The sequence below is a fragment of the Dermochelys coriacea genome, chromosome 4 (assembly GCF_009764565.3).
Source record: "Dermochelys coriacea isolate rDerCor1 chromosome 4, rDerCor1.pri.v4, whole genome shotgun sequence".
Lineage (NCBI taxonomy): Eukaryota > Metazoa > Chordata > Testudines > Dermochelyidae > Dermochelys > Dermochelys coriacea.
Window position 1 is genome coordinate 87,426,746 of NC_050071.1, and position 18,759 is coordinate 87,445,504.

An 18,759-nucleotide genomic window follows, 5' to 3' on the forward strand; every position below is an offset into this window, starting at 1 on the left:
GCCCCACAGGTCAGCAACTCCCCCTCCCTCCCTGTGCCTCCCGCCTGCAGAAATCAGCTATTTCGAGGCATTCAGGAGGCTTGTGGGGGAGGAGCGAGGATGCAGTGGGGTGGGCCCTTGGGGGAAGGGTTGGAATGTGGATGGGCCTAGGGCAGAGCCGGGGGTTGAGAACCCCCTGGCACTTTGGAAAGAACAGCAAGAGGAGCAACTGGACAATCCACCATCTTTCACTCTCTGACTCTACCACTTCAACCAAGCTTCACAATCATCATTGCTGAGTACAGTATTAAATTGTTTTACATTGTTTAAAACGTATACTGTATATATGTCTTTTGTCTGGTGAAAAAAATTTCCCTGGAACCTAACCCCCTCCCCCCCATTTACATTAATTCTTATGGGGAAATTGGATTCGCTTAACATCATTTCGCTTAAAGTTGCATTTTTCAAGAACATAACTACAACGTTGAGCGAGGAGTTACTGTGTAATAAATCCTGAAGCTTTACCCCCCCCCCCCCAAAAAGTCTTAGTTCAGGGCTTCAGTGCCTCTCTTCGATTTAATGCTGACAACAGTGAGCAGCAAATGGTTTTCATGACCATGAAGCTGAGGCATGCTGCAACACTTTTAGTACCGTTCCAAAGATGAGCTTAGTTTTGGGGGTTTCTTTATAGCTTATTATAAATGTTTACTTCAGTTTGAAACCTAACACAGAACTGAACAGCAGTCTTCCCAGTATTGGTATCTGGCAACAGCACAGAAAAATACCTACAGCCCCAGTACTCAGAAAAGACTTAACTCTTCCAAGGTGTCATTCTAACAAGAATCACCAGTTCAGGCAGACTAGTATTTCAAGATCATTTTATTCAACCTGCTGTAATAGATAATATTTTTGGTTATATCATCTTGTAATAGTTGTCTGATTTAACTAATTTAAGGCCAGATTTAATTTAAAAACTCCATGAGTCTTCTGCTACTGTGGAAACAAACGCAACACTAAATAGGTTAATTTGGATGGCTTTTACAAGTTTCCACAGTACAGAAACCAGCAGGTTTTTAGTGAATATGTACTTTTTAAAAAATATATCAGAGATCTAGAGTGAGATTATATCGTTTCCCAATAATTAATGTGAAGTTTGATGGTCAGAAGCTATGAAGATTTTCAAAACCAAGTCAAGTCAAAACCTTGATCTGCAGATGTTTAGAAACTGCTAATGCATAAATCTGATTTTCTTGATTAAAAAGTTGATGTACTATATGGGATTTTAGAAATCATCAATTAGTATTGTGGGGAACATGAATAACTGAAGTTTTTCAAGGAAATCAATACACATTACTATCTTTGCACCTATCAAAACTGACAGTCATTCTATATCCTTTAATTAAAAGTATTTTATCTATGTCTCTTTTGTAGGTAATTCTCATTAGAAGGACAAAATTAAACTTGAAACATTTAAATACCAATACAACACACTTCAAAAAACTGTTCCAGATTCAGATAGTACTATATATAGCGATCCTACGGCAGCTGCAATCATGATCAAACAATGTAGATATTGAAGGAAACTGTGCTAGTCTCTAAAATGTAAAAGACAACTGTTTTCCCTCTTTTTGGAAAAAAAATTAAGGATTTAACTTAAAAGTGAATATTTTAGCAACAATATTTCCATTATACAGAATCTAAAATAGATGTAGTAAAGTCATTCAGCAAAATAAATCTTCCTCACCTTTCTCTCTAAGATTACGGAAAAGTTTTGATGATCCTTTCCAAACTGGTGGTGTCTCTATAAGTATTTGATTCAATTCCTGAAAAAAGAAAAAAAAAATTAAAAAACACAAAGTAGTTGGTAAAGTCGTTATCAGACTAAATAGTGAAATCTAAGAAACCAAGACCAGAGGCAAGTAATTTTACACAAACTTCCTATTTAACTTAACTCCCAATGTATGGCAGCTGTAAGTGGAAAAATTTTAGCTTATAAAAGCATATGGGCCCCGATGCGTCAAACACTTAAACACAGCATAAGGTTTGCTCATATGAGTAGTCCTGATATCAGGATCATGAGCAAATCTATATTCATACTTAACCGTTTATAGGACTAGGGTCTTATATGTAACTCATTTCAGAGTGGTAGGCGTTTTAGTTTGTATCAGCAAAAAAGAAAAAAGAAAAAAAAAGAAGTACTTGTGGTACCTTAGAGACTAACACATTTATTTGGGTATAAGCTTTTGTAGGCTAAAACCCACTTCATCGGATGCATGCAGTGGAAAATACAGTAGGAAGATATACATACACAGAGAACATGAAAAAATGGGTGTTGCCATGCTAACCGTAACAAGACCAATTAATTAAGGTGGGCTATTATCAGCAGGAGAAAAAAAACCCTTTTGTAGTGAACTCAGTACACCTTATGCATGACTGAACTTTTCAATTTGTTGCTACAACTCATTCACTAACATTTTTATTGGGGGACTGATCCATAGCCACTGAAGTCAATGGAAAGACTACACTGACTTCGATGGGCTTTGTTTCAGGCCCCTAATTTGGTTGCATTGCTATTATGATGTCTAACTTCACTTACACCAAAACAAATTTCACATTAGAAACCTGAGCATGGGCTTCTTAAGGCTTACAAGTCATTCAGCACCTTGCAGGGATACCAGGATACATTCTGCTCTCAATTACACCCATGAAAAGAGCAAATCAAACTGCAATAATTCCAATAAAGTCAATCAACATAATACACTTTAACACCAGGAAGGGCTTAAAACAGCCAAGGAGAGGGCTGTGGCTGGGGGGCAAGTAACTCCCAGGCTGATTGGGGAAGTAGATACAGCTGGGGCCATGCCCCAAACAGACCACAGCTGGCCTGTGAGCCAGATATTCAGATAGAGTCTCCTCTAGTGCTGGAGAGTGTGGCCAGGCCAGGCCAGGCCAGGGGAACTGGGAGGCTCCAGGCTGGAAAATACCAGACTGCAGGCCTGGCAGATAGCCTAAGACAGGGTACTGGGGTTGCAACAGGGCAGCCCAAGGGTAGGCGGAGGCAGCAGGTCCAAACTCCCCTTGCCTGTGATGAGTTGCTTGTACACTGCTAGGTGGTGACTAGCAGTAGCCATATACTGAGGTGGGGATGGGGGGTTGGGGGTTCCCTGGGAGGGGAGACCCAGAGACTGGGGGGTACTGCCAGGGGGCAGGAACCAAGGGAAAGGGACACTGGGGTTCAAGAGGGACACTGAGGGCCAGCGACAGGTGAGATACCGGCTGACTGAGGATGCTCTGGAAGTTGGTGAGCTAATTCCCTGGATGACCAGCAGGAGGTGCTGCCGGGTGAGTCTTGCATCGCTATACACCAGCAGCAATAAGAGCAGAATTTTGTCAGCTGAGCACCCTCAACTTCTGCTGAGTTTCACAGGAGTTGAGGATGCACTGCACCCTCAAGGGAATTCCCGCACCTTGCAGAAATGGGTCACATGAGTTTTACACATCCAGTCAGGGAGAAGAACTGTATTATGGAACCTTCATATCCATAACATTTTGATTTTCAAATCATCACTACAAGCTGCTGGTAAATCTACAGAACAATAATTATTTGCAGAAATAACTTCAGATAAATAAATCTGTTAAAATCATGATTTGTCCAGGGACAATGTACAAAGTGCTACAACTTGTCAAATGGTTTTCTAAAAAATATTTTCTTCGCTCTACTCCTGGTAATCTGGTTAATTACCATATTAAACAAATTTCTGATTTTGTATTAATTAACAACAAAAAATAAAATTTAAGTGAGAACAGATTTTACTGTAGTCTGAATGCTGTAGAGTAAACAAAAAAAGTGTAGAATTTATATTGAAGGCAATCCACTTGGAGAGATACACATGATAAGGTAACCAAACTAAAGATCCCGTCTGGGAACACTGCACAAAAATAAAAGCTTGCTACTTTTAGATCTGGTGCCATTTCTTCCTAATAAAAGGCTCAGTCATGCAACTGGGTTTACATGGGTGCAGAAGTCTGCATAAATAGATCCACTGGAAGGATCAGAGCATGAACCTCATTTCAGATTAGCCAGAAGCATAATGAAAGCCAAACAAATAAAAGGCAAATTGTTATATTTTGAGATTTATAAAAGTGTTGTACCAGTGTTAGTCGCAGGATATTGGACAGACAAGGTGGGTGAGGTAATGTCTTTTATTGGGCCAACTTCTGTTGGTGAAAGCGACAAGCTTTCTTTGGGCCAATAAAAGATATCAGCCACCCTGTCTCTCTGAGATGTATATAGTTAGTTACAATTGTCAATATATATTTGAGGGATGTGATGCATAGTGGGATTGAAAAATCATGTAGAGTTAAAGGCCAGGAGGGACCACAGGATCATCTTGTCTCTCATCCTGTATATCACAGGCCACCAATGCACTAAACACTACACCCAAAAGTAGACCAAAGTATTACAGATTAGGAGACCTAAACTATGAGGTGCCACAGGCAGAGAATAGCAGGGACTGAGTTGCACCAATGCCTAAGTCCCTCTGCAATTGTAGGGAAATATTTAAGTGTGATATACCCAGCAAGTGACTCTCACCTCAGACTACAGAGCATGGTGGAAAAAACCCTTAGGCCACTGCCAATTTGACCAGTCAGCTAAGCACCTGAGAGAGAAAATGCCGAGTGCCAACTCAAAGCACCATCCCACCTCATCCACTGTCTCATCTCCAGCTGTGTCCATCTTGATGCTTCAGAGGAAACAAGCAAAAAAATTATATTGGGCGAGATCCCTTCCTGATCCCTGCAGGAGACTGGCAGAAGCCCTGAAGCATGAGATTTTAGGAACATAAGAAAAACCAGAAGGTACCTCCCAGGATGCCAAATCCAGATCCCACAATCACAAGCAACCTCATCACACAATCTGACTCATATATTTATCCAGCTTTCTCAAAACTAAATTGTTTACTCCCACACTCTTATTGGGAGGTTGTTCCAGAATCTCACTCATCTCGTTTTTTGAGGGGGAGGAGGAAGGATAGCTCACTGGTTTGAGCATTGGCCTGTTAAACCCAGGTTTGTGAGTTCAATCCTTGAGAGGGCCATTTAGGGATCTGGGACAAAAATTGGGGATTGGTCCTGCTTTGAGCAGGGGGTTGGACTAGATGACCTCCTGAGGGCCTTTCCAACCCAGATATTCTATGGCTAGAAACCTTCTAATTTCCAGCCTGAATTTGTTCAGAGATAGTTTATACCCATTTGTTCTTGTGCCAACATTGTCCCTTAGCTTAAATAGCTTTTCTCCCTCCCTGGTGTCTATTCTCCTTATGCATTTATATAGAAAGCAATCATAATCTCCCTTAGTCTTTGTTTTGCTAGGCTAAACCATCCAAGCAATTTTAGTCTTCGCTTCTAAAATAAGCTCTTCATTCCCATCATCACCCTAGCAGCCCTTCTTTGTACCTGTTCCAATCTGAATTCCTCATTCTCAGAAATGGGTGACTAGAATTACATGCAGTATTCCAAATGGGGTCTTGCCCTATCTCTACAGCAGACACCTCGCCTGATACACTTGCCCTTTTCCATCATGTTGCTAACTCGCATTCATCCTGAGATTGACTAATGCACCAAAGTTTTTCTCCTCCTTTGCCACATCTGACAGAGGCACCCCCAGCATACAGCAGAAATTCTTGTTGTTAGCCTCTCAGGATACGTTTACAATGCAACACGACATCCATGGCTGGCCCACGTCAGCTAATTTGGACTCGCAGGGCTCAGGCTGCAATGCTATAAAATGGCAGTATAAACATCTGTGATTGGGCTGGAGCCCGGGCTGTGGGATTCCATGAGTGCTTCACCTTATTTCTAGCTCTCCAATTCTCAAGGTAGTCCAATTCTTCCTGCATAATATTCCAATCCTCCTGTGCATTAACGATGCCTTCCAACTTTGTATCAACAGCAAACTTTTTGTGTAATAGTCATTAACAAAAACACTAAATAAAAATCAGTCCCAAGACCGGTCCTTGAAGAACTCCACTAGCAATCTCCTTCCAAACTGACTGTTCACCTTTCAGAACAAAACACCGCCTTCTCCCCTTTAGCTAGTTCCTTACCCACCTTATAATTCTTGTACTAATGCCCATCTTTTCTAACTATTACTTTCCCATGTGGTACCATGTTAAATGCTTTACTGAAGTCTGTATATTAGATTTACTGTATTTCCCTTATCTTTAAAAAAATCAGTTTTTTTCTCAAAGAAGGAAATTATGTTAGTGTGGCACCTTTGGTAAACCCATGATGCATTACACTTCCTTTTCCATTTGCCTCCACCAATTTAATTATTTTTTCCTTCACTATTTGTTCTAAAGCCTGGACTACGGCTGAGGTCAGACTAACAGGTCTGTTATAATCCAGATCCCTTCTCCCCCCCTTCCCCCACCTTTTTTTTTAAATATAGGGATGATGTTAGCTATTCTTCAGTCAAAAGGTGCTACTCCCCAAAAGACTGAAATTTTAAAAATTGTTGCTACTGGCCTTGCAATTTTATGAGTCAGTTCTTACAGTATTCTAGAACAGAAATTATCCGGTCTCCCCATTTTGAATACATTAAGCTGTAAGTTTTTCTTCCACCTCAGAAGTGGTAATTTCCATTCTGTAAACTGATTTCCATCAGCCATGCTGTCCTTCATGCCCATATTCCATTTTATCATCCTTACTGAGAACCAAGGCAAAGTATTCAGTTAGTTTTTTGGCCATACCTAGATTAGTCTCCTCCCCATCCATGCTGTATGGTGGCCCAACCTCATCCTTCCTTATTCTTTGTAGATATAATAAATACGAGATTTTTAATTTTATATAATTTCCTTGGTAAGTGCTAATTCAGCTTGACTTTTAGCAATTCTTATTTTATTCCTACATTTTCTAACTTCCAGCATGTAGATTTCTTTGATCAATCCTTTTTCCCATTCCCTATAGGCTCTCTGCTTACACTTATAATCACCTCAGAAAGGTTAATTCATCCAATTGGGTCTGAAGCCTTTCCCTACAAAGTTTTTTCCCATTGCTTGGGATGAAAATTGCAAATACAGTAAAAGCTGTGTTATCCGGCACTTTATCAACCAGAAAGCTCTATTAATCGGCATTTCTGATATCTCCCAATACAAATCTTCAATCTAGTAACTGGGACTAATATACTGCCCAGGAGGTTATGCAATAGCACATTCTGTACTCTACTTTAATGCAAAAAAGGCAGAAGACAAGTAAGCCAGCCAGTATCAGGGATTTATTCAAAAAAGCAACTTCCAGGGTGTGTCATAGGGTCATTAGATTCAGCCCAATCTCCTACACCTTCTACATCTACAATAATAAACTGGTCTTGATAATGGTGACCCTGAGGCACTGCAAGATCCTGAACTGCCTTCTGAATCATCAAAGAAAGATTAAATTATGTTCAATATAGTTTTAGTGTTAAGTGTATTTTTAGTGATCTGGATGTAGGCCATGCTCTCACAGCCCACAGTGATATGTAGTGTCATAAGATAACCTACTGTATAGACAATTTTACCTGTATACACCAAAGTGCTTCAAGAAAGCAACCACTCTGCAGTACAGCACTACTATTGGATTGGTGAGTACCTGTATACTATTTTATACTTTATTCATTTTATTGTATTCTAATTCTTTGAAAATTGGTATTCCATTGGTAAGTATAACACTTAGTAAACCGGAATTTTTGACTAGCCGGGATCCTGTATTTCCCCCATGCCGGATAACAAAGCTTTTACTGTAGTTTTTGTATACTTAATTCAAAGAAATTCCAAGCGCATCCACATTTAAATCCCTGAGCTCTTCAATACAGTTGACTTCTTTAATTCCCTTAATTTCCCAGTCTGCTCTTTTGAAATAAAAAATAGTTGACAACCTGGTTTTGGTTATCCTTCTATTTAATTTAAACTGAATCAATTCATGATCACAGTATCCAAGGTTACTTCCTATAGCTAGGTCTATGATGGCCTCACTACCTACCAAAAACAAGTTTAAAATTGCATCATCGCTTGTTGCTGGTTCGGTGACTACTTGATGAAGAAAACTCATCATGACCAGGAGTAACTAGACCCTACCAAAAAGAAAAGGAGTACTTGTGGCACCTCAGAGAGTCTCTAAGGTGCCACAAGTACTCCTTTTCTTTTTGCGAATACAGACTAACACGGCTGCTACTCTAGACCCTACCAGTATTAATAGCATTTATTCTTCAATCTGTAGCCAGAAAATTTAAGTCTCCAATTATGATACAATTCCTGATAGTATTTCTCTAACAACATTAAAGAGATCTCTATACATATCCATATCCAAGTCCAACCCTGGAAATCTATAGCAACTGCCCAGCACTGTCCTAATAGAACCTCTTTTGCAATCCTTCCCCAAAGTGATTTTGACTCAAAGAGATTCAGTTTTGTCCATACTATTTCTTATTTCTTTACAGTTTATCGCATCCTTATACTACCCTACCAGCTTTACCTTTATGTATATCACTCCTAAACAGCAAACTAAAATACCCTTTAGTTTTGAATGCTATTTCACCAGTTTTCCATCATGCCTTATATCCAATTTGACCTCCTACACTATTTGTTCCAATTCCTCCATTTTATTGCCCAGACTCCTTGCATTCGTGCACAAGCATCTCAGTTGTTTCCCTCAGAACTCACACAGTTTTCTAGCCAAACTAAAAATTGTCCTTTCACTAACTGTATTACCCACCTGACTACTTCTCCAGTTAATATTTGTACTTTCTTCCTCTTGCTGTTCATACTCTTATATTCTGGTGTTCCCTTACCTCTTACATCTTCATTTAGAGGATTTTCCTCCTCCTGTATATTGAAGTCAGGCATGGAGATTGCACCAATCTCTCACAGCCTCCTCCCCACATTTTCTAGTTTCAAGTCCTTCTTAACAACTATGCCAGCCTTGATCCCAAAAGGTTAAAATCCCAAACACTCTAGTGGGGGTCCATCAGGCGAGAATAGTCTTCCTCTGTGAATGTCTTGCAATGGTTGATTAACACCGAACCTTCCTCATAGCACTAATTCTTGAGCCACTTGTTGATCTGAATTATTTTGCTACACCTTCACTCTCCTTCTGTAGGGTCCAGAAGTATCCCACTGAAAGTCATCTGAGCTTCCCTTCTTTGAGCATCTTACCAAGGCTAACAACTGTCCTGGATCCATTTCAGTTGGAATCTAACAGTATCTTTCATCCCAATATGCAGCACACTCAGTGGATTTTCCCCCACTCCCATTAGGATCCTTTCCAATCTCAAAAAGAAAAGGAGTACTGGTGGCACCTTAGAGACTAACATTTATTTGAACATAAGCTTTCGTGAGCTACAGCTCACTTCGCTCACGAAAGCTTATGCTCAAATAAATTTGTCAGTCTCTAAGGTGCCACAAGTACTCCTTTTCTTTTTGAGAATACAGACTAACACGGCTGCTACTCTGAAACCTTTCCAATCTCACATTCACATCTCATATCCTTGCCCCTGGCAGATAAAACACTCTCTTCTGTTCTCTGGTTATGGTCTGGGGAAAGGCCTGTCGATTCTTCTTAGCATGGAGTGGAATTCCCATTGACAGAGTCTCTTTCTGGTGTTATAAATCTGTCTTATGTTCTCTCTCTCAGTCACCTGTACATCATCCTCATTTTATCTTGGGTTCCACTCCATGACTATCTCCATTGTCTCTTCCATCCCTTATGCATACACTTGCTTCCCTTCTCTTCTTCTGCACCGCTGCAACTTCTGTCTGTTTCTCTTTCTCATTTTCCAGTGCAGCAAACTTGTTGTTCAACTCTATTTCACCTCCACTAGCCAGTCTCTTCTTCTGCATTGTCCTTGTGGTCACGCTCTTCCATGGATCACCCTCCTCTTCTGGCAGTTCACTCTTAAGGTCTGTTTTTTCAGCAGTTGTCCAAAAATCTTGAGTTGTCTGTCCCACCTTGTCTCCATTATAACTTCAAATCCCTGTCTGAATTCCATCATAGTCTAATCTCGAATACTTGGATCTTTTCCACCATGAATCCTAACTGGCGACATTTCATGCATAAGTAGCTTCCATCAGATACCCACTCTAGGATTATGTATGTCCCACAATTTCCACATCCAACCATCTTCCTGTCCTCTCCCCTTCAGATCACTTCTAATGTTGCATCAGTAGCCATCATCTCTTTCTAGTCCCTACTCCTAGGAGGAAAAATGACAAACCTCCCACCTACAAACTCCCACAGAAACTCAGCTGCTAACTCCTCCAGTGTCAACCAATGACTTGCTTTTAAACTAGCCAAAATAGGGCCAGGTCTCGACTCAAAAGTTAAGTCGACCCAACTACATTGCTCAGGAGTATAGACAGCATTAGGTTGACAGAAGAATTCTACCGTCGACCTGGATATTGCCTCTCAGAGAGGTGCATTAGCTACACTATGGGAGAACCCCTCCCATCACTATTGGAAGTGTCTACACTGAAGTACTAGACTGGCAAAGCAGTAGTGCTGCAGCTGTGATGTTGTAGCATTTCAAGTGCAGACAAGTCCTAGGTCAGCACTGCCCCCTTGTTAAGCAGCAAGCAATGGATCAAGTCACAGACTTGGAACAGCTCACTCAAAAATCAAAACTGCGCCTCCAGAACACACAATCACCACTCTCCTCTCAGAGAAAACTCCCACTGAAACTCCAGTTAGCTGCTAGTTGTTCACTGCCAATGTAAGGCACACTGTTGTAACACTACAGTGGTGAGTAAATGCTAATGGTTGCTACGATTGATCATGATCAACAGTTTTTATATTCTAAAAATAAAAATGAACTGTTTATTTTCATAAGCCTTGAAATTAATCCATTTACATTTCCAATGTATTGAAATATACAGTGCATAAATACAGACTGACAATAATTTGTCGTTGTGGTTTCTGCAAATATGGTTGTATTTTTGCTTAAATGTTCTGCGACTCCTGCAGTACTTTCAATGAAACAGTTTTCCTAAACGAACAGAGATCATGGAGTACTTTATTCTTCTTTCAACAACAGACATTAAGAGCAATTGAGGGAGACAGCAGCTGCAGGCAATATTTGCTGCTGCTGAAAGTCTTGGGAGACTCATGGGGATGGAAGTAGGGACAAGCTCCTTCAACCAGTCTGAGAAGCAAGGAATAAGTATCTTTTGCTCCCTCAAAGACATCAACTTGTTGGAGGAGATGAGGCACAAGTATCCATTACACTTAAAGAACAGTGTATTTAGCCTCCATAGACTTCCATCCAGCCATGGGGCAGTGAAGCAGCAGGAGTAGATTACAATGGAACCAGTTTTGCAGTCAGATTAAGGATCTCCTTAGGATATTCCTCCTCATGATTTTATGACAGTCATTAAGAGGGTGTAGAAGGAAAAGAGTCACTTCTTCCCCAAAATCTCTAGCCTGGCCAGGTGAAATCAGAACACAGGTGCTTGTTCCCCTGACCCCACATGGATCTCTTTTTAGCTGCTTCAGCAGCAAATACTGTGTCCTGGGAGGAGGTAACAAAACAACAAAAAAGCCAGAGTTCAGCCCTGCTTAAAAGCATGTAAACGTCCAACTACAAATTGGTCACCTGATCTGAACAAATGCACTTGGGCCATATTATACTGTTTCTATTCTTGATTAATCTTCTCACAGTTGAGACCCTCTTGAAGACTGAATAAAATGAAATCACATTACTCAATTACCCAATTAGTTTTGAATTCTGAGTAAGATGCTCTAAAATGAAATGACTAATGAGAACCAGAAAAGGCTAGTTATTTCAAATGATTAGACAATTCAATGTGGCATGTCTAAAAGTTATCTGAACCACTGAAAGCCTGATTTTTGTAATTACAAAGTTAAAAACAAATGGCAGTGGGGGAAGAGACTAAGCATGCCAGCCTCTCATCACCACCTTTCCCCGTATCTCCTGCACATCTAGAAAGCAGTGGAAGGGGTATCCTCCCCTCTCATCAAGAGCAGGTAGCCCCAACACTCCTTCCACAGGCAGCTTTAGCCCTTAGGAGAAGTAGACTTGGACAAACTCAGAAACCTGGTGATGTCGTAAGAGTTCTGTAGGCAGGTGACCCTATTGTAATACATAGTACTTCTAAACCTCATTTCCTTTAGGTGATTATGGGATCTTGGACAATTAGTCTCACTCACTCCTTCCTCCCAGTACATGATATATGGATTAACATGGAATTTTATACAGAATGGAACAGGCTCATGGTTTTTTTTATGCTGCTTAATCCAGCCTTCCAGAATTCTATTCGTCTACTTATTGCAGCAAGTAACTTTTTTTTTTTTTAGAAAAAACAACTTTGTTCAATTTTTAATCACCACCAACACCACAAAAATAGTGGTAAGCGGATTTTGTGCCCAAACTAGTACATTTTCAAGACAATTTTACAAGTCTGCCTTAATCATGTTTCCATCCTAGCTCCTTTTAAATTATTGTTCACTTATTGCCTTATATTCAGCTAGAGACCAATGAACAGCATCCATATCAGCTTTGGGCTTGTCTACACTTAAAATGCAGCAGCTGTGCCACTGTAATGCTTTGGTGTAGACATTATCTAAGATGATGGGAAGGGTTCTCCTATCAGTATAGGTAATCCACCTTCTGTTGACCTAGCACTGTCCAATGGGGATTTAGGTCATTTTAAACTATGCTGCTAAGGGGTGTGGGTTTTTAACATCCATCCCAAGTGATACAAGTAGGCCAACCTAATTTTCTAGTGTAGACTAGGCTTTGGAGGAATAATTAATCATTAGAGCCAGCAATCCTTTTACTAGAGACCAAGTGACTATTGTGACATTCCAAGAAGCAGAAGAGGAAGTGTCTCTGTTGTTGGGTGTGTTTGTTGTTCTTTTTTGGGGAGGGGGGAAATCTGGGATTTATTAAAAAAAAATCTCACCCAAAAAAACAAAATTGTCTAATCCTTTCTCCTTGTGGTTGCAAGTTTATAGCATATATTTACTTAACTCATATGTGGAGAAATCTAAGATTGCAAGATACAGAAGGAACTATTGCTCACCTGTTTTGAAAGGGATCTCCACTTTTTAGCACCTGAAATGAGAGAGAAAAATTAATGTAATGGAATCAGTTAATGATTTAGCCTGTATGATTTGCATCAAAGAGAACATATCTCTGCTATAGTTAACTTAGGGACATATTCCTGTCTTCAAGCAAATTGCATTTGGTTCCAAAGCATTTAGTATATGCTGTTAATGACATTTTTCAAAATCATACAAAACATACTTTAAAAAAACCTATGTAAAGATATATTTCCTTACTAACTGCCTCTTCGGTGAAAAATGATATCTACATGGTCTCTACCAACACAATATTCAATTAAAAATTCTAAAGAGGGAATGGAGGATGATCCAGGTATACCTGTAGAGTCTGTACATTCAGATAATTTGTATTAGTAGTACTATTACAACTGAGATTGCAGTTCTTTTGTGCTAGGCACTGTATAAACACATAGTAAGAGACAGTCCCTACCCTCCATAGAACTTAAGTCTTAATGGACACCACAGACAAAAGGTGGAGTGAAAACTGAGGCACAGAGAGATGAAGTGAGTTGCCCAAGATTACCCAACAGTTCAGTGGCAGAGTCAGAAACAGGGCCTAACTCTCCAGATTCCCAGTCTGGTGCCCTGTCCCTGATAAATCATGCTATACCTCTGAGGACTGGTCACTAGTAGCCTTCCTTTCTCCTTCAAGACATTTTTTTCCTGCAGATTCCCACAACAGGGGACTTGCAGCTGATGATAATCCTCAAGAGGATGGTTAAACAGACTAAAGCACTGTTCTCCCAAAACAAGCTTCCAGAGGGAACTCTATCAAGACAATGTTTGTGAAAGCATCAACTGAACTCCAGGTAGCAGCCTTACAATTCACAGGTTCAGAAACTTCACACCTCTTACACCTCCTATGCTTTCAAGATTATCCAGATACTGCGGATTAATTTCATACAACATTATAGCGGGACACCAGCTCTGCTACACTTAAGGTTGAGAAGACTTTTCTTTTTAAAGGTTGATTCTTCTAAATGCTCTAAAATCTGCATGTTTACTCTGACACATGGCTGGTGAGATGAAGACAGCTGGGAAACTAAGGGCAGGTCTACACTTAAAATGCTGCACTGGCGCAGTTGCACAGCTGTAGTGCTTTAATGAAGATGCCCTTAGCCAACAGGAGAGAGCTTCTCCCATTGTCTTACTTAATCCACCTCCACAAGAGGCAGTAGCTATGTCATAGAATCAGAGGGTTGGAATGGACCGCAAGGGTCATCTAGTCTTAACCCCGTCAAGATGCAGGATCTTGTGTCTAAACTATCCAAGACAGATGGCTATCCAGCCTTCTTTTGAAAACCACTAGTGAAGGAGCTTCCACAACCTCCCTAGGCAGTCTGTTCCACAGTACAACTGTATGTAAGGGAGCAGTTTGAAAATAGCCAGAGCCTCGCGAACCAGCTGAGCGGCAGCGGAGCAGCGGGGACAGCAGAGCAGCTCACAGCAGGAGTTTGCCTGGGACTGGTAAGTATCCGAGTGTGTGTGTTTGCTTGCTGAGGAAGTATCCGAGCGTGTGTTTGCTGGGAGGGCAGGGAGAGAGCCTGAGTGAGTGTCTGATTGGCTGCTAGCCTGCAGGGGGCGGGCATTAGGGTGTCTGTGTGTTTGCGTCAGGGAAGCCTGGCTGTTTGAAAATAGCCAGAGCCTCGCGAACCAGCTGAGCGGCAGCGGAGCAGCGGGGACAGCAGAGCAGCTCACAGCAGGAGTTTGCCTGGGAGTTCGCCTGGAGTGAGCCCAGTGAGGCTTACATCTTGCCAACGTCTCTGAGGAAGCTCATAGTAGGTAGGTGATATGGAAGGGGGGGATTCAGCTGTTGTGACCTGCACTGGATGTGCCATGTTTGTCTTTCTTCCACAGGACAGAAGCGACTTTGTCTGTACAAAGTGCAAGCTGGTCTCCATATTGGAAGAGAAGATTGAAGGTCTGGAGCAACAGGTAACGACCCTGCGTTGTATACGAGAGACTGAGGACTTTCTGGACCAAACTCAGGATAGCCTTCTAGGGGCACAAAGCTCTAAAGGTATAGAGCAGGTTGCACAGAGGAGCCAAGAGGCCAGTGAAGAAGCTTGGCAACATGTGACCTCCAGAAGAGGTAAGCGGAATGTCCGGGTTCCAGTAACACAGACACAGGTAACTAACCGCTTTCATGTTCTCTCCACAGGTACCATTGCGGAGAGTGGACCAGATGATATGTCTGGGGGGAGAAAGCAGAAGGAGACCCCGCTGGTTGGGAGGCATGAGATGCGATGTCCTGAGGTTGGGGGTTCCACGACCACCACTCCCAAGAGGAGAAGGCGGGTGGTGGTGGTCGGGGACTCTCTCCTCCGGGGGACTGAGTCATCTATCTGCCGCCCTGACCGGGAAAACCGAGAAGTCTGCTGCTTGCCAGGGGCTAAGATTCGTGATGTGACGGAGAGACTGCCGAGACTCATCAAGCCCTCGGATCGCTACCCCTTCCTGCTTCTCCACGTGGGCACCAATGATACTGCCAAGAATGACCTTGAGCGGATCACTGCGGACTACGTGGCTCTGGGAAGAAGGATAAAGGAGTTGGAGGGCGCAAGTGGTGTTCTCGTCCATCCTCCCCGTGGAAGGAAAAGGCCTGGGTAGGGACCGTCGAATCGTGGAGGTCAATGAATGGCTACGCAGGTGGTGTCGGAGAGAAGGCTTTGGATTCTTTGACCATGGGATGGTGTTCCATGAAGGAGGAGTGCTGGGCAGAGACGGGCTCCATCTTACAAAGAGAGGGAAGAACATCTTTGCCAGCAGGCTGGCTAACCTAGTGAGGAGGGCTTTAAACTAGGTTCACCGGGGGAAGGAGACCAAAGCCCTGAGGTAAGTGGGAAAGCGGGATACCGGGAGGAAGCACAGGCAGGAATGTCTGTGAGGGGAGGGCTCCTGCCTCATACTGGGAATGAGGGGCGATCAACAGGTTATCTCAAGTGCTTATATACAAATGCACAAAGCCTTGGAAACAAGCAGGGAGAACTGGAGGTCCTGGTGATGTCAAGGAATTATGACGTGATTGGAATAACAGAGACTTGGTGGGATAACTCACATGACTGGAGTACAGTCATGGATGGTTATAAACTGTTCAGGAAGGACAGGCAGGGCAGAAAAGGTGGGGGAGTAGCACTGTATGTAAGGGAGCAGTATGACTGTTCAGAGCTCCGGTACGAAACTGTGGAAAAACCTGAGTGTCTCTGGATTAAGTTTAGAAGTGTGTGCAACAAGAGTGATGTCATGGTGGGAGTCTGCTATAGACCACCGGACCAGGGGGATGAGGTGGATGAGGCTTTCTTCCGGCAACTCACGGAAGCTACTAGATCGCATGCCCTGATTCTCATGGGTGACTTTAATTTTCCTGATATCTGCTGGGAGAGCAATACAGCGGTGCATAGACAATCCAGGAAGTTTTTGGAAAGCGTAGGGGACAATTTCCTGGTGCAAGTGCTAGGGGAGCCAACTAGGGGGAGCGCTTTTCTTGACCTGCTGCTCACAAACCGGGTAGAATTAGTGGGGGAAGCAAAAGTGGATGGGAATCTGGGAGGCAGTGACCATGAGTTGGTTGAGTTCAGGATCCTGACGCAGGGAAGAAAGGTAAGCAGCAGGATACGGACCCTGGACTTCAGGAAAGCAGACTTTGACTCCCTCAGGGAACAGATGGCCAGGATCCCCTGGGGGACTAACATGAAAGGGAAGGGAGTCCAGGAGAGCTGGCTGTATTTCAAGGAATCCCTGTTGAGGTTACAGGGACAAACCATCCCGATGAGTCGAAAGAATAGTAAATATGGCAGGCGACCAGCTTGGCTTAATGGTGAAATCCTAGCGGATCTTAAACATAAAAAAGAAGCTTACAAGAAGTGGAAGGTTGGACATATGACCAGGGAAGAGTATAAAAATATTGCTCGGGCATGTAGGAAAGATATCAGGAGGGCCAAATCGCACCTGGAGCTGCAGCTAGCAAGAGATGTCAAGAGTAACAAGAAGGGTTTCTTCAGGTATGTTGGCAACAAGAAGAAAGCCAAGGAAAGTGTGGGCCCCTTACTGAATGAGGGAGGCAAGCTAGTGACAGAGGATGTGGAAAAAGCTAATGTACTCAATGCTTTTTTTGCCTCTGTTTTCACTAACAAGGTGAGCTCCCAGACTGCTGTGCTGGGCAACACAAAATGGGGAAGAGATGGCCAGCCCTCTGTAGAGATAGAGGTGGTTAGGGACTATTTAGAAAAGCTGGACGTGCACAAGTCCATGGGGCCGGACGAATTGCATCCGAGAGTGCTGAAGGAATTGGCGGCTGTGATTGCAGAGCCCTTGGCCATTATCTTTGAAAACTCGTGGCGAACGGGGGAAGTCCCGGATGACTGGAAAAAGGCTAATGTAGTGCCCATCTTTAAAAAAGGGAAGAAGGAGGATCCTGGGAACTACAGGCCAGTCAGCCTCACCTCAGTCCCTGGAAAAATCATGGAGCAGGTCCTCAAAGAATCAATCCTGAAGCACTTAGAGGAGAGGAAAGTGATCAGGAACAGTCAGCATGGATTCACCAAGGGAAGGTCATGCCTGACTAATCTAATCGCCTTTTATGATGAGATTACTGGTTCTGTGGATGAAGGGAAAGCAGTGGATGTATTGTTTCTTGACTTTAGCAAAGCTTTTGACACGGTCTCCCACAGCATTCTTGTCAGCAAGTTAAGGAAGTATGGGCTGGATGAATGCACTATAAGGTGGGTAGAAAGCTGGCTAGATTGTCGGGCTCAACGGGTAGTGATCAATGGCTCCATGTCTAGTTGGCAGCCGGTGTCAAGTGGAGTGCCCCAGGGGTCGGTCCTGGGGCCCGTTTTGTTCAATATCTTCATAAATGATCTGGAGGATGGTGTGGATTGCACTCTCAGCAAATTTGCGGATGATACTAAACTGGGAGGAGTGGTAGATACGCTGGAGGGGAGGGATAGGATACAGAAGGACCTAGACAAATTGGAGGATTGGGCCAAAAGAAATCTAATGAGGTTCAATAAGGATAAGTGCAGGGTCCTGCACTTAGGATGGAAGAATCCAATGCACCGCTACAGACTAGGGACCGAATGGCTCGGCAGCAGTTCTGCGGAAAAGGACCTAGGGGTGACAGTGGACGAGAAGCTGGATATGAGTCAGCAGTGTGCCCTTGTTGCCAAGAAGGCCAATGGCATTTTGGGATGTATAAGTAGGGGCATAGCGAGCAGATCGAGGGACGTGATCGTTCCCCTCTATTCGACACTGGTGAGGCCTCATCTGGAGTACTGTGTCCAGTTTTGGGCCCCACACTACAGGAAGGATGTGGATAAATTGGAAAGAGTACAACGAAGGGCAACGAAAATGATTAGGGGTCTAGAGCACATGACTTATGAGGAGAGGCTGAGGGAGCTGGGATTGTTTAGTCTGCAGAAGAGAAGAATGAGGGGGGATTTGATAGCTGCTTTCAACTACCTGAAAGGGGGTTTCAAAGAGGATGGCTCTAGACTGTTCTCAATGGTAGCAGATGACAGAACGAGGAGTAATGGTCTCAAGTTGCAATGGGGGAGGTTTAGATTGGATATTAGGAAAAACTTTTTCACTAAGAGGGTGGTGAAACACTGGAATGCGTTACCTAGGGAGGTGGTAGAATCTCCTTCCTTAGAGGTTTTTAAGGTCAGG

General features: G+C 42.8%; 1 protein-coding gene across 7 annotated transcripts in view; it reads right to left on the reverse strand.

The window, feature by feature from the left end:
• The window catches only part of MICU3 (mitochondrial calcium uptake family member 3), a 166,795-nt gene that overhangs the window by 87,574 nt on the left and 60,462 nt on the right, over positions 1-18,759 (reverse strand). For all 7 annotated transcript variants that reach the window (XM_038398887.2, XM_043513713.1, XM_038398890.2 and 4 more), the window contains exons 3-4: positions 13,053-13,084; positions 1,724-1,802 (exon numbers count right to left, since the gene is read on the reverse strand). In XM_038398887.2, coding sequence (XP_038254815.2) covers positions 1,724-1,802; positions 13,053-13,084 — 111 coding nt within the window. The remainder of the gene's footprint in view (positions 1-1,723; positions 1,803-13,052; positions 13,085-18,759) is intronic.